Source organism: Nannospalax galili, unplaced genomic scaffold, assembly GCF_000622305.1.
Source record: "Nannospalax galili isolate Female #2095 unplaced genomic scaffold, S.galili_v1.0 scaffold735, whole genome shotgun sequence".
Taxonomy (NCBI): Eukaryota; Metazoa; Chordata; class Mammalia; order Rodentia; family Spalacidae; genus Nannospalax; species Nannospalax galili.
Genome location: NW_008337053.1, coordinates 275446 through 291693, shown reverse-complemented (window position 1 = coordinate 291693; position 16248 = coordinate 275446). Strand labels below are relative to the sequence as shown.

At 42.6% G+C, this 16248-nt stretch overlaps 1 protein-coding gene across 1 annotated transcript in view; it reads left to right on the top strand.

Annotated features, from left to right (window-relative positions):
- Fbn1 (fibrillin 1) overlaps positions 1 to 16248 on the top strand; it is a 223254-nt gene that overhangs the window by 97540 nt on the left and 109466 nt on the right. The window contains exons 7-10 of the mRNA XM_008831779.3: positions 947 to 1144; positions 4076 to 4201; positions 9734 to 9859; positions 12537 to 12695. Coding sequence (XP_008830001.1) covers positions 947 to 1144; positions 4076 to 4201; positions 9734 to 9859; positions 12537 to 12695 — 609 coding nt within the window. The remainder of the gene's footprint in view (positions 1 to 946; positions 1145 to 4075; positions 4202 to 9733; positions 9860 to 12536; positions 12696 to 16248) is intronic.

Sequence of the window (16248 nt, the reverse complement as noted above, 5' to 3'; positions counted from 1 at the left end):
GGGACCCACATGGTGGAAGGAGAGAAGCATCCCCTGAAAGTAGTTCTCTAACCTCCCCAGGCCTGCCACAACATGTGTGTGCCCCCACACATACACATATAAATAAATAAATGAAAAAAATTAAATCAACTTAAACATGTCTATTTCTTCATTTAACATTTCTTTATGACAAAACCTTTTTCTCATTTTGAAGTGCATAGTGCTGTCTGTAGTCACTCTGTTATAGTCACTGTAACTTAGTACTTTCATAATGACTTCTCCCCACCCTTCCTTCCCCTCTTCTCCCCAGCCTTGGTAACACTATTGTATCTCAACTTCCATGTAATCAACTTTTAAACATCCACCCATGAGGAAGATGGTGCAGTGTTTGTCTTTCTGTGCCTGGCTTACTTAATTTAACACAATCATGCAGTTCCATCCATGGTGTTGTTAACGACAGGATCTCATCCTTTCATGGCTTTTATGTCCCACACTTTACCCATTCACTAAGACCCCTGTTCTTAGCGACTCTGAACAATGCCGCAGTGGCCATGGGAGAGCAGATGTCTCTTTGACACACTGATTTAATTTCACGGAAGTCCTTGTGCTGCATGATGAAGCTGAGGCAGGGTAGGGACCTCAATATTTTCTTGAGTGAACAAATGAGAAATAACATCTGTATGCTGTATTGGTTTTGCCATTCAAGGTTGTAAAGAGTTTCTCTAAGCTCATCTGATCCTCACGTGGGCATCTTCAAAGTGGATGAACCAATGTTTTATCCCTTTTTGTAGGTGAGGAAAATGGGTTAGAGGTAGAAAGCCCCCCGAGGCTTCACACAGTGACAGGCCAGCCAGCTGCCAGAAGTCCACCTCTCAGCTCGGAGCGGAGCAAGATGGGGTACAGCTGCTCGTCTGGGTGCTGGTCCTTGCTTTTCCTTTTTCATGAGAGTCTTGTTCTTTATTTTCAGATTACAGAACAGGCCCGTGTTTTACTGTGGTCAGCAACCAGATGTGCCAGGGACAGCTCAGTGGGATTGTCTGCACCAAAACGCTCTGCTGTGCCACAGTGGGCCGAGCCTGGGGCCACCCCTGTGAGATGTGTCCTGCCCAGCCTCACCCCTGCCGCCGTGGCTTCATTCCCAACATCCGCACCGGAGCGTGTCAAGGTAATGTGGCTGGGAATAAATGATGTGCCCTGTTTGCTCTGGAGAGCCATTCTCCAGCGGGTGAAAAAGACGCAATGCCCTGCTTGCCAGCCACGGCCGGGGCCTCCACAGCAGGGCTGTCCAGATCCGAGAAGGCCCGCTGGTCTGCTTTCCAGCCCCTCTGACCAAGGAGTGGTTCTACGTGCCTCTGGCTCAAGGGTGGGGACTCAGTTTGTGGTGATGCTGTTCGTGATGGCAGTGCCATGTAGGCGCACAAAGTTGGGTTGTGCTCAACTGACCTGAAGAAATAGTTGCTCTCCACGTTTGACGTGCTACATTATGCTTTAAAAAAAAGTCAGAAATAAATTAGAATTGGTTTCACTGTCTTAAACATCCCCAGATGTTGCCTGCACACTCTTCTGCCCTCCCCTAGAATCCCCGGCTCTGGTCTTGGCTGTTCCTCCGGTTCTTCCAGCTGTACAAATTCTTTAGTTGTCTGGATGTCTGGCAGGAAGCAGGGGGACGTGAACAGAGGCCACTCCACTCTAAACTGATGGGACTGAAAGACTCCCAGGCTATCTTTACTTCCCTCAGACATCTGCAGTGCTGTTTTTAGACAACTGCAATATTTTCAGAAAATATGCTTTTTTGAGGGAAATAGATAATAGTTTGTCACTGTTTTTTCTGTTAATTCTGAAGGTAATGTGTAGTAAGACAGAACGTGAGCTTGCTCACACAGTTCTATGGGCCTCCACTAAGTTGAACTTCTGCCTGGCTTCCATACACCCTCTTTGAATGTTCCTCTTGAATGTCAGAAGGGGCAAGAAATCACCTTGAAATCCTAAAATTATGAAGAATTGATGGCACAGTTTTATAAAAGTCACACTAAGTGCTTTCTTTAAAGTCTTATTTCTCATTCTTAGAAAGTCTCTCCGAGTTTTGAACAATTTGTTGATCACTGTGTTCTGAGTTGCTAATACCCAGGAGATTGTTGACAGTGACTAGAAAGTTAGAGCCTTGGTGCTCAGCTGTCAGTGAGCTCATGGTCTGAGGTTTGGGCACCAACAGAAGTAAGAAAGGGAAGGGAAGGGAAGGAAGCGGGGTGGGACGGCTGACTACACATTAGCTTTCTATTCCTTTCACACAATCTGGATTTTTCCTAAAGTGGCTTCCCATGCCTTCATGACTCTATTCAAAATGGAGGTTGGGAGAGGCTTTATTAGTTACTTTGTAGAAACCCAGGAATGACAGCTTGCAGTGGTTACTTGAACAATGGATTTCTTCTTGAGGATGGAGAGTCTCCCAGTGTTTGGGTGGGGGTGGGGGTGGGGGGAACAGGGGACAGGGGACGGACTTCTTGATGGTGTTTTTAGCCCTTGAGCTAAGTACAAAGGCTGTGGGCAACTAGGTTCACAGAGGTGTGCATTCAGGCACAGTTTGGGAGCACTGGTCTGTGGGGAAATGCCCTCACAGACATTTCCTGTTCCCCAGAAATCATGATGAACAAGACTATCTAGAGTTATCTGTGATTTCAAATGACAGTTTAATAAACATATTCAATATATGAAGAGAATGAAAAAGTCAAAGACAAAAATGAAATTGGCTATAAACATAATCCAATTGTTTTAACATAGTCATTCACTTACGGGTCAGAGTATTTCTTTAAAATAATGACACCTTTATACCAAAATAAATGGGCCCCTCCTCTCTTCTTTGATGATGGGAAACTCATCTCAACAGCACAGGATGAGACCCTGCAAACAGCAGCTGCTTTGTCTCTTCATTCAGTGCGTGGCCCTTGCAGATGTCACAGGGATTCCAAGTAGAGGAAGAAACTGAAGACTCCATCGGAGCTCTTGATCAAATCAGGGTTTTCTGGTATCTGAATGAAGGCTGGAGAGAGTACACTTACATTTTCAGTCTTAACAGTGGATTCCAGTGAGTGGGATTGATGATGAGGTTTCTGTTGGGAAGGATGACTTGGACCTATAAACAGGACCAGAGGTCAGTCCTTAGGTGCTTGGAAAGAGCATTGAACAAAGAGTATTGAGTCTCTGCTGCATGGAAGTTTTTGTTTAAGACAGTTAGAAAGACAGCAGGCTCACAACAGGTTGGTTGGTGGTGAGAACCAGGAGCCAGATGGTGCTCTCACACTGGCCAGGGCAGAGCTCGCTGCTAAATCACCCTGGAGCAGAGACCTGGTTTGCTGTCTGCTGCTGTGGTAACACTGACCACTACCACTGTTGAGGAAAGCCAAAGCAGGAGCTCAAGGCAGGAACCTGGATGGAGGAACCAAGCAGAGACCATAGAGGAGCGCTGCGTACTGACTGGCTGCTCCGTCCTCACCCTTTCTCATACAGCCCAGGCCTACCAGCATAAGGATGGTACAGCACAAAGGGGCAGGCCCTCCTACAGCATGTAATAATCAAGAAATGCCTCACAGACAGGGCCACAGGCCTGTGTGATAGAGGAAATTTTTCAATTGAAGTACTCACTTCCCAGATGATTCTAGTTTGTGTCAAGTTGGCAAAAACTAACCAGTGCATTCAATATAACACCTAAATTTAGTTTTATTGTATACATGTATCACATTTTCATTTTTAAGGATTTCTCAGACACTTCTGATTATTGCTGCAATCTGAAGATGAAACTGACAAGTGGAATAATGATCCTTTTAACCATTATATGCTTCTACTTTGCTGTGTATGTACTAAACCTCACAAATTAGTAGAAATAGTATCCTTCACTTGAGGGACAGTGGGACTACTTATAGAACAGTGTTGCCCAAGATGCCTTAATAACAGTTATTTTATGTAATGTAATCATGATAGTTTCTCTAATCATGTGATGGATGTGTTGATATAAATGTGGTAATGTAATTGTGGACAAATGATCATGTTTTCTTCTGCAACAAATTTTATATGTCTCTTTCTCTCTTCCCAAATCTGACAGATGTGGATGAATGCCAGGCTATCCCTGGGCTCTGTCAAGGAGGGAATTGCATTAATACTGTTGGATCTTTTGAGTGCAAATGCCCCGCTGGACACAAATTTAATGAAGTGTCACAAAAATGTGAAGGTGAGCAACCTCATGCTTTGCAGCTGAAGGGGAGGGGAGGAGGACAGACTAGGCGACAGCAACAAGCTTGTTTGAAAATAATTTCTGAGTCCTCTGCCTATGTCAGCCCGGTGGAAGTAAATGTGATGTTCCTACAGGAATAATATGCTTTTGTGCCACCGAACCAGAAAACCTGCAGCTTTTTCCACTTTGAAAGACAAAAAATAAGAGGTCCATCTGAATCAAATTAAATATTAAAACATGAAATATTTTTTAGGCTGATACTTGGTTTAAAATGTTCAAGACACATGGTTTTGTATAGTTCTAGAGGTTTGAATTTAAATTTGACTATTAGATAACGTTTAAAATTGTACCACTGATATTTTTCTGGTTAAAATGTCGAATTTGGGAAAGGGTGACCTGCAAACATACAAATTTATGTTCCTAGTAAGAGCTTAGGGTTTTCTTTACTGGGCCTTGGCATATGTCTAGCAAATGAAAACCTTTTTAATGTTCAGCAGACAGAAGTAACTTGAAGTAGAGTTTTACATTTACATTTAGCTTGCTGAATGAGATTCTAAAGTATGTATGGAGGACATGATCATACTTAGAACTACTGTGATTTGCAGAAAGGGTTTGGCTTCTAGAGGACGACAATTTCTTTCTCATGATGGAGGCATCCAGGAAATTCGTAGCTCTCTTTTCTTTGCTGAGTTTGGGATAGTGCAGGCAGTACCATCAGCCAGCACTGCAGCAGCCGTCTCAAAGCTGTGTCAGGTTCAGAGGAGAAAGCTTTACCTTCATGTTCAACCCATTCTGCCAGGTGTGGTCTGAGGTTTTATTTAGATGTCTGCATTTTTATTGAAAACAGTTGCTGTGTTATTTATATTCCTAGACTCTAGCAATGAAAGATAATTCACTCAAAGTAATTCCTCTGTCCTTGGAGTCTTAACCTCCTTGTGGACTTATTTCCCAGAATATCAAAAGATAGCTTCGCATATAAACTGTAGCCAGATATTTAATATTACTTGGGCAGAATGGGATAACCTAATTGTGGTAGAATTGCCTCCATGAGTTAGAGTTCGTTTTAAGTTATTAATTGACATAGCTCGTAGTTATTGTTGTATTCAAGAATATGCTACACACAGTTATTTTAGGTAGCTGTGGAAATCTTGTAGTTTCTTTCTGAAATCAGGCTTCTTAAAAACGTTTTAAATTCCAAAGAACAGTAAAATTGGTTCTCTCTGGGAAACTGTGTTTTAGAAACTGTAGATCTAAGTTTGAAGTACAAAGTGTTGGTTCCAAGGCAGGCAAAGACCTCACTCAGTTGCACCTTTTGCCTCTGTAAGTGAAGGGGCCACACAGCAGCTTCTCGTTGACTGTGGTGCTGAATTACAGCGTATTGTGCTGATTGATGTCTCTCCTAGATGAAAGCTATTACCTCTGCTCTATTTATTGCTCCCTGGAGGTCTTCAAAATATTATGGTATGGATATTCAGTTATTCCTGTGGGTATCTTCTGTGACAACTTACTGAGGCTCATTGCTTGCAGAATCCATGTCAACAATGCACTGTGCCTAGCATTTTTAATCTTTCTCAGCTTAATATATTCAGCTATGAGCAATATAATCAGCTTCGAGATTTAGGGCAATGGAGACCGTATGAGCTGTCCAGCCTGGATTTTTGTCTTCTGGAATCAGTTACTTCTAGCCTGAGGGAAAATTGACTTTCTGATTCTTACTTTTCACTTTGATAGTTAACAGTCAGGGCCAGTCTGTGGGTGTGGCCATACAGAAAATGCAGATATAATGGGACTCACATCCTTTTATTAATACTAACAAATCTATTTGCTGGTGTATCTAATGATTCAAAAATTCAACCTGAGATTACTTAATACTTTCAACAACAATGCAAAGAATATTTTCCCCGCTAGGTATCAGAGTCTATAGCAAGACAGAAACAAAATACTTTGTCTGAAGTTAACTTTTCCTCTGTCGTATGTTACATTAAAGTTAGATGGTGATTGACCCCTTTCTTATTTTTCTATGCAAGTTGATATCAGATAGGGTATTCTCCTGTTAGTACTGCATGTGCTTAGTCCTGGGGCTGGTTGGAGCATTGTTAGCCTGCCTGGAAGCAAAGCTATCAGAAAGTCCTCTCAGAATCCTCAGGAGCTGGAGTGCCTCTTTCAGTTTCAGCTTGGGCAGCTCACTAGGGAAATGGCACAGGCTCCCTTTTGTGATCAAGTGGCGGGGGGCAGCAGATTTGGCACACTACTGCGGAGAGGACACGCATCTAAAAAGAAAGAGATTGAGATGTATGGCTGTGATTTGAGAAAGGGGAAGCGGAGTTCACAGCCACTCTACTCGCTTTTCCAGTGGCCATGCACGAAAGAACAGGGAGCCTTCCTATGTGGAAACCAAGCCCATATTTGCATCAGTTGCTGTGGGAGGAGATGAAGAAATAAAAAGTGTAATTAAGGGATTAAGTTTTATTTCTGGAAGAAGCCCCTTGGACTCCTAATTAACCTTTAAATTTGGGGATTTAGATTATCTCCAGCCCAGCTTTAGCATCCCCATAAGAGCTCTGCAGGATGCAAAGGAGGTTTTTACCATGTGGCTCCTAAGTCCATATACTCCAAAAATCACAGGACTTCTCTGTCTAAAATACTGTCATGTGTATGTGCTGGCTGCTTGCTTTAGGGACTCTTCCCATCCTGGGCACCAAGGACAATTCCTGGGGCTGCTTAACCCACTGCCACAGGTGGCTTTCTGCTGCAACCCTTGCCTCCTCCTACTCAGCTTAGCCAGACCCTTGTACAGTTAGTGGAGCAGTGGTATGGCCTAAAGAGCCCTGTGAGGAAGGCCAGCCTGGCCCTCATCCTGGCAAAGTGTCCGTTCCACTATGGTCATAATTACATCAGTTACCAACTCCAAGTTACTTCAGTTTTCAAATGAAAAGACTGAACACGATGATGTGTGGAGGTCCTTTCTAGTTCCATAATCCAGACTCCACGTCTACACTCCTTCCTTCCTTCCCAGTTGTGGTCTCTATAACTGATGCTTTGTATGTAAGAAGCTTTGACGGCTGGCATCATGGTATGGCTAAACAGCACCAGCTATTTGTTTACCTTGCAATGGCATCTTTTGTACATGATTGAGTTTTTATAAAACAAAGTCAATTTCATAGACTCTACAGTGTTTAGTGTCACCTACTGCTTTTTAAACAGCTGCCAAATTTTTTAGTTTGTCGTTTTCCTCTCTTGGGTAGTAATTGAGACAGTCAGAATCGGGTAGTTGGTTTCTCTTGTCAATTCCACAGTCATGCACTGAGTTCTGGACAGCTGAGTGTCTGAGGATGACAGACTCCATTAGGTCTCTTTATCCAGAGGACCCCAGGGTAGAGGAGCTGCCTGGGGATGGGAAGAAAGTTGAGGCAGAGGGTGAAAAGAGACACCAGTGGGAGGGCAGCCGGCAGCTGGCATGGCTAGTGCAGCCATAAGGGTTAGCCCCTCACCAGCAGCCCTGCCTCTCCCTTCCTGCCTTCAGGAGACAGGGATTCATGTTGAGAGTGTAGAAACTGCTCTCTCTGGCCAGTCCCCGCTGTTCCCCGCCAGGCCTCCCAAACTGGTTTATTTTCACAATTGGCGTTTGACACAGACTGACTTACAGAAACTATGTTAAAAAGTACCATTCTCTGATTCTATGACTTGGGATCCCTGAAATTCTACTAAACAGAGATAAGCCTGGAGTTGTATGAGTCCTTGGAGATAATGCAGTAGGAGTGAGTTTCACGTGGCATTAACATTTATGGACCCTTTAGAAAGACACACCTTGTGATGCCTTTGCCTTACAGTTCTATCTTCCTCTGCCTTTAACTGAGGTTTTGAGTTTTGCAGGTTTGTTGATACACTTGTATTTTCTTAGTAGTGGGGCTGGGGGAGAACAGAAGGGTCCAGATTGAAGAGCTATGGTAGAGTGCCTTGGATACTATGCTGGCTCCAGAGCCTTGCACTGTGCCCAGGCCAGTTTCCCTGCCAGATGGAGTGGCTCTGCCCAAGAAGATGCACCTTTACCACTCACAGACTCTTGAGAGGCAGTGCTGTATACCCAGAGTTGACTCTGTAACTGCTGAAATCTGTTTGCTTTAGCCTCTAGCCTGGCATCAAAGAATGCTGATTTTTGATTTTCAAAAAGTTAAATCACATGTTAACAGCATCACTGATGACTTTTTGACTAACAGGGTCAACTTGAGTGAGAATATACTTGACTGTGGTCCACTTAGAACTGTGTTTTGTGTTTAATGGAGAGCAACACATGAACTAGAGAGGACTATTCTCACTTAGAGGCCCTGAGCCTGCCTGGATGGCAGCAGTGCCACCGCTGGGGCCACTGGGTGTTCTCAGGAGGCTTGGGAAAATCCTGCCTCTCCCCGCACAGTGAAGACAGCCTTCCTTGTTTGTCTTAAAGCGTTTGGGAAGCTCTCCATTTCTTCTCTCCACTTCTGCTTGCCACTGTTGATACTGCCTTGACATTTAAAAAGCTCCTCTGAGGAAATGGCCAGATTTGTTTGAGAGGACATGTATCCCTTCCTTGGAGGAGACCAGTGGCTTTGAGCCCTGGAGGCTGACCCCCACCTTTGACTTCTGTAGCTTTCCGGATGCTAATTAGGGGATGTCATTAGGATCAATGTCTAAGGAAGATGAGACCAGAATGTGCAGACAGAGGTGAGCTGTAGTGTATCCCAGAGGCAGCCTCAACTGACTGCAGAGTGGAATCAAGTCACCTTTACAGGTGTCCCTTGATGAATTGGGATGACCAGAATTTTGCCCATCTTCCATGATTTCCTATTAGATGTGGGGTACCAGGGGAGGGTGTGACCTCAGGCAAGGCAGCTTTACGAAGCTCAAGAATCCCTAATAGGACCAAGGAGCAAAGGCAGGCTTTGGACAGCACCCCAATTTCAGGGCCAGTAAGTCCTTCCCTGAAGGGAAATCTGAGTGGAGCCCCCAGAGTCAACCGGAGTCCACACACCAAATAATTGCATTTCCCCAAACCTGCAGACAGCTATCATCACAGAATTTCGATGTGCCGCTGAGAACGAAGTCAGTACTTGCTTTCTGGCCACCCAGCGTCACCAACTCTTGGTCAGTGTTCAGACCACAGGGTCTTCTCTGAAGGATCTCAGTATCTGCTCTGGAAAAAATCTGGTTGAAGAGAAATAAGAAAGTAATGCAGAATATAGAATAATTAGTAGAGCAGTTTAATTTCGTCTAAAACGGAAAGGAATCGCTTTCAAACTAAAGGGCTTTTGGGATGCTGGCATGCTGCTTCCTGGTAGCTTACGTTCTAAACGGGATGACTTTATTGTTCTCCATCACTTGATTTAGTGAAGCTCTGGAAACGTGTGCTATGAGCAGACTCTTTTCTGGGAGGCGTTTAGTCTATGAGATGGCCGCTTCTAGGGACATGAGTTCTGAGTGCTGCATCCGAATCCTTGTGATGACACCTCATACTGTGTGTTACGGATAATGAAACTCGCCTTTCTGTTTCAGATATTGATGAATGCAGCACCATTCCAGGAATCTGCGATGGGGGCGAATGTACAAACACGGTCAGCAGTTATTTCTGCAAATGTCCTCCTGGGTTTTACACATCTCCTGATGGCACCAGATGTGTTGGTAAGTTTAATTACACATGGCAGTCATGGTTTTATAAATAATTTTCATAATGAACATCTCTCTGAGCAAGTTGGTTAAGGGGACCATATCCCAGTTGATATATGTGCACTTAGAGAAATGCATTTTGCAGTTGAGTGCCCTGTTAAATAGCAGAGACCGCGTATGTTTTTGTCCTGATGGAAAATCTGTGTCCAATGGAATTGGGTGTCTTAGCCCTTGGAACTGGGGTTACAGCCAGTAACTTAGGGCCATCTCTTACCACAATTCATAATGAGCCCCAGAACAACCACCTTGCCTTTGCCCTGAACTGCTCAGAAGGAAGTAGAGAGCCCCAGGAGGGTCTGCTCCTCCAAACGGTCTCTAACTTCCAGTCTTCTCCTTTCTTCTCTTAGTAGCTTCTATGTTTTCTTTAAAACTTGAAATCTGATTAATATGCACGTTTTAGACAAGTTTCTCCTTCAATAAAAATGAACAACAACAATAAAAACCAACAACCAAACAAACAAAAGGCATAAAAGAAAAAGAAACCAGTGAATGATTATCGCTCCTGAAAGTGCCATGTGTAAATCGAGGGCTGCCTGTAACCCAAAAGCAGCTTGTGATTTCAGCCCCAACATTCTCTGTTTTACCATGCTGATCAAGAGTCTCTGACTCATTGATTTAACAAATTAGCCAACCAGATCTGTAACAACATGGTATCACAGTTGATTTGCAAAATAATAGTCATTAGCCCATTAAGAGTTTACCATTGGCAGCTGTAGGTCTCAGCTCTGCTCTGAAGGATAACCCATCCATCTGAAAATTATATGTACACATTTCATAATTTGGTCAAGTGTTTACACTGCGCTTTGACCACCAACTCCATTTGAAGCTGGGATACAAGCCAGGTTTGAGGATCTTTCCCCATTCCTAATAGCCTTTGGTTTCCAAAATATTTACTAAATGAGTAAGTAAAATATTAATAGCTTTAAGGCATTGCAAGTTAGCATGTAGGAACTCCTATTTCTTTACCCTGTTCTTGAAGGAGGCACCCCACCATGGGCTTTCCTAGAGCAGATTTTTCTGCACCACCCCCTTAGCCATCTATTCTGGATCATGCTAGAATAAAACTAGCTCTCTCCTTTGCTGAGACTATTAATCTGCCCAGAGGTACAGGAACCAGAACCAAAATTTTCTAGGAAGTGCTTTATACTTGCTGGTGGTTTGTAAGTACTGTTCAGAAGAGATCTTGTATCCATGAGGCTGACCCTTAATTTTCTTCTATTGTTTGTCTAGGTTTGATTTATTCTTCTTTGCTTAAAGTAAATAATAAACATTCCTAAATTATACTTGTTTGTAATCCTAGCACTTGGGAGGCACAGGCAGGCGGATCTTTGTGCGTTCGAGGCCAGCCTGGTCTACATAGTAAGTTCCAGGACACCTGGGGCTACAAGGAGACCCTGTCTCCAAAAGACAAAAAAAAATTATACTTGTTTATCATATGTATTTTATTAATTTATTAAGCCATCAATATTGAAGACTTTTGGTTCTTAAGAATAATTCAGACAATAATAAGCATAAGTAGAGGTGTGGCCCTCTGTGAGAAAACTTGATGTTTAATATTTAGATGTAGCACATAGGGATGGGGTTTTAACTATAAAAATGTCCTCACTTTACAGAAGGAATTATTGCTTATATTACTTTAAACCAGAAGCATAGTTAAAATACTATTCACTTTTCAAAACTTTATTGTGTACAGACTGTTCAGAGATGTATTTTACTTGAAGAGAAATACACCTTCAACATGTGTAGATAGAGAAAGGTATTTACAATTTGACTCCTTTCTCCTCTTTTTACCCAAGCGTCTCAAGGGCTTCTCTCATGCCAGGAGCCCCTTTTGGTAGCTCAGAGTTGTACAAGAGTGTGTCAGCTGTTGTTATGACAATCAGACATGATGTAACGCAATAGAAGTGACCTATAGAAATGTGTTTCACCATGTTGCTTTCAGAAGATGCTTTTTTGCCAAAAAGAAAAAAAAATCATCTAGAATTGTTACATTCTATTAGACTCAGAATTTACAGGCATTGATGTTTTGAATTTATAAACAGAGCCTTGTAAAAATTCGTTAGGGCCCCAAGACAAGAGGGAACCTGATTAATAAGAATTGGATCTGGCTGGAAAGTGTCATTCCTTTAAAATACAACTTCATATGTCTGAAATCACAACTTCAGAAAGATCTTTAGAAATACTGACCATGCCACAGATTAGTGTTGTGTTTAAATACATGTGCATAAACTGTTGCCTAACATGTCTCAGATTAAGTGGTTTGAAAAGAGGACTCTCCTTGAGAAACAAGCCAGGCTCTCTTTAGTATAGAGATGCATCTTAATAAATAATAACTGAGCACTGGTGCTTTTCAGTCTCCTTTCCTATGGCACATATGATTTTAATCATTCCTTCCCACCGTGGGTATGCAATGTGGGATTTTGGCCAAGTGCACCAGCATGCAGGGCAAAAGTATAAGACAAGACATTTCTGACTTGAGTTTTGGGCCAGTAAAGTGCTCACAACTTGCCTTTCAGTGCATACACTCTTGAATAAGTCCTACCGTAGCCCCAGGGCGAGGCATGGAGGTGCTGAGGCAGAGGAGCGCAGCCCCAAGCTTCATCATGATGACCGTGCTTCTTTGTCTTCTCAGATGTCCGCCCTGGATACTGCTACACGGCTCTGACAAACGGGCACTGCTCTAACCAGCTGCCACAATCCATAACCAAAATGCAGTGCTGCTGTGATGTCGGCCGGTGCTGGTCTCCAGGAGTCGCTGTCGCTCCTGAGATGTGTCCCATCAGAGCAACGGGTAAGAGCCCTGTGCTGGATAGCTTTAGTGTCAACTTGACATACCTGGGTTGAGGGAGCCTCAGTTGGGGAATTGACTCCATTGGACTGGCCTATGGCCATGTCTGTAGGGTATTTTCTTGATTGTTGAGTGATGTGGGTGGTGCCACCCCTGGGCAGGTGGGCCTGTGTTGGATAAGAGAGCAAGCTGAGCAGGGGCCAGGGGAGCAAGCCAGTAAGCAGCATTCCTCCATGGCCTGTGCTCCAGCTCCTGCCTCCAGCTTCCTGCCCTGAGTTCCTACCTTGGGCTCCCTGATGAACTGTGACCTGGGAGATGTAAGACAAATAAACCTTTTCCTCCCTAAGTTGGTATTGGTCAGAGTATTTTGTCACAGCAATGAAGAACAAACTAGAACAAGCCCTCAACAGCGTATCTCAACCCAACCCTTCCAAGCCAATGTCAGTGTGTGTATGATGCCGAACCAAGGAAAATCCAGGTAAATAAATAAGATTCCAGCAAATCAAAGAGGTGATGTTGAGAAAATTCCCCTGATGATGTGTGAGGAAAGGCACATCTCCAGATGTGCTGGGGATGCAGCTTCCTCCTTATGGTGGACAGCAGCCTCCTCAGGAAGTTCTTATTTTCTCTATTCTCAGTGAAGGACTCTCATGTGATGCTTCACCAGCTCAGGAGCGAAAACTCAAGTCCCCTAGAACGTGGATTTCTTTCTCGCTAACATTCAGTGGTTTCCTCTTCCCTTTGCCAAATCCTGCTGATTTTTGGTTTCGTTCATGGTTTCTTATCTGTCCATCATGTTCCTTTCCTTTTCACTAAAACCTTATCACTCTGCAACCAGAATGATTGTGGTGTCCTTCCAGCTGGCCTATGGGAGAACCTCAGCTGCTGTGTACTTCAAGTTATACCCGGTATTCACTTTAAAAGTTATCCCTGCAAAAGATATAAAGACAGACTTCCAGAAAAACTTCCTTAGGATGACCACAGACAATGTTTGATGGTCCAGATCACACCTTTTCCTGCAAAGAAAAATTTATTACTTGGCGTAGCATTTAAATGGAGTCCCTAAATCTAAACCCAGTTCATCTTTTAGTCATTGACATTATAGGAACTTTATTTTTAATTAAATGGTTATTGTTAGCATCCTAAACTCCATCCAAAAGTTCTTTTGTCCTATAACGTCTGCACAGTTCAGGCCTTCCTCTCTCACAGTCCTTGCTTGTGCATTAAGGATCTGCTGAAACTCGGCCTAATCCGTGACTATCCCAAGGTAGCCACAGCTCCCATGCGGCCCGGCAGTTTCTGGTCACACTCCTGCTATGGCACAGAGCCTACACTGTTCTGCTTTGTGCCTACTTGTGTCCATGGATTGCTTTTTCACCAGTTAGTACATTTCATTAAGGAGCCTCATTTATCACATATTTCTCACACTTTTTATACTTGCATAATATTTCACAAAATCTTGCTTATAAGAGGCACTCAGGTAGAATGAATGGCTTATTAAGTACCATTTTCTCCTCTAGTTCCAGCTAAAAGCTGAGCTTTCTAGCTCCATTTAATTTGATTCCTGAAAGGCATGTTTCAATCAGGGAATTTAGGAGAAGCAATGAAAGTGAGGGTGGAGAAATGCAGCATTGACTTAGGATTATTGAGCCTGTTCTTCATGTGATGTGCGGTTCTCATCATGAGTTACAGAGCAGCTCATGGATGTTACCAGAAAGTGTGTGTTTATTGCTGACAATTGTATGCACTGATTAAAGAAGGAATAAAATTTCTCTCTCTACTGTTCTTTAAGGACAGTTCTGCATACATATCTATGTATCTATGATCGAACAAGTCATAGATTTTGGAGATCTGCTATCTATGCCCTAAAATGTACCCTATTCACTAGATCACTTTTTAGAAGCACGTGACTCCCTACTAAGACACATGGCTTGGGTACCAGAAGAATTGCTTCTTAAACACATATGTCAATTTGGACATCAGTAGCATTCGTATGGATTCCCTGTGTTGAGCTCTTGACTGGAGGAGGGAAGACAAGAACAGGTGCAGAAGACAGAAAAAAAAATCATCTCCAGGTTAGATTGAAACAGAAAAAGTAAAGATCAGTTGAGCAAAATTAGCCCTTGGTAGCCAATCCTGAACATAAAGATGCTCATAGATAAAACCATTAATCTGTAGAAAGTAGGAGGGAGTTTAGGACCCAGTGTGAAATGCTCCTGTGGGGGAAAAAGAATTTAATGGTGTTCTTACTTAAATAATATGCTCACTTAATTAGTAGAAATGCTGATAAGCCATCCAACTCCTTTCATACAAATCTTAAATGAATTTTAAAACAAGGCTGAACAATTGCTTACAATGAAGTGTTTCCTTTAATATAGTCACAATTCAATTAAATCCAGTACATAATGAAATCCTCTTATGTATGGTTTACAGGGCCATGCTGACAGTAAGAATTAGCCATGGCTCATATATGGTCCAGATCTGAAGCACTACACAGTCTGACAGGTAGAAATTATGCAGAGCTGTCCTTGAGGAACAGTGGAGATGGTTTGTCTAGATGACGGCACTATAGGAAGAGTCACTGTGGTTTGATAAGAGAGATTGTGGCATCCCAAGTTAGGGAAACGTAAACAATACAAAGTCTTTTCCAAATCCAGTATAGTACTACAGAATCTGTGGGTTGAAAGTCCGGAAGAATAGTGGACAGTGATGGAATTCTCTGACAGCTTAACCTTGATCTGAGTTGAAGTATGATTGAAGAGCTTTTAGAAATGAACCAGCTAGTACTGGCAGAGTGCGTGGAGGTAGGCATATATTTTTTTTAACTTTTACAAAAACTTTATTGAGAATTTCATACATGCATATAAGGTGTTTTGATCAAATCCATGTCCATTCCCTTCCTTCCAACACCTCCCATATCTCCCCAACACTTTTTTCATTTTCTTTTCTTTCTTTTTCTTCATTTATTGATTTATTTTTTTAACTTTTTTTATAATTAGAAGAAGCATTTCATTACAACAGCATTAACCTATTCAATAACATTTTTCTGAGCTAGGGTACATCTCTTTCAAAATTGGCTGTACATTTTTAGGTTTACAGAGGAATTATTACGCTTGTACAATCTTTTACTGATTATAAACTCTACAAGACATAAAATTAAATGAGGTTTTAATGTTTAGAAAAGATCTCCACTTCGTTGTTAAAATACAGTTTCATACAGAAAAATTCATTTTAAGGCAACTGACATTGAGACGTTTTCACATGCATTTCTAATCTCTATATATATGACTATTACTGGTCACAGTCACTTACTTTCTGAGTTCCGTGGCATCTGAGTATGAATATAAACTCGTCAGATAAACAGCCTTCTTCTCCCTCTAGAGCCTCCATACTCTGTCATCCCTGCCAATGTCCACTGTGTTGTCAGGACCCCCATCTATTGCCCCCATCTGTCCTTCTGATAAATCTAGTCAGCCAGAGGTCCCTGTTCCAGGAGGATCAGCTGTTCCTCATCTACAGCAATCCATTGTCAGTATTCCTTTGGATAGAATTGGGG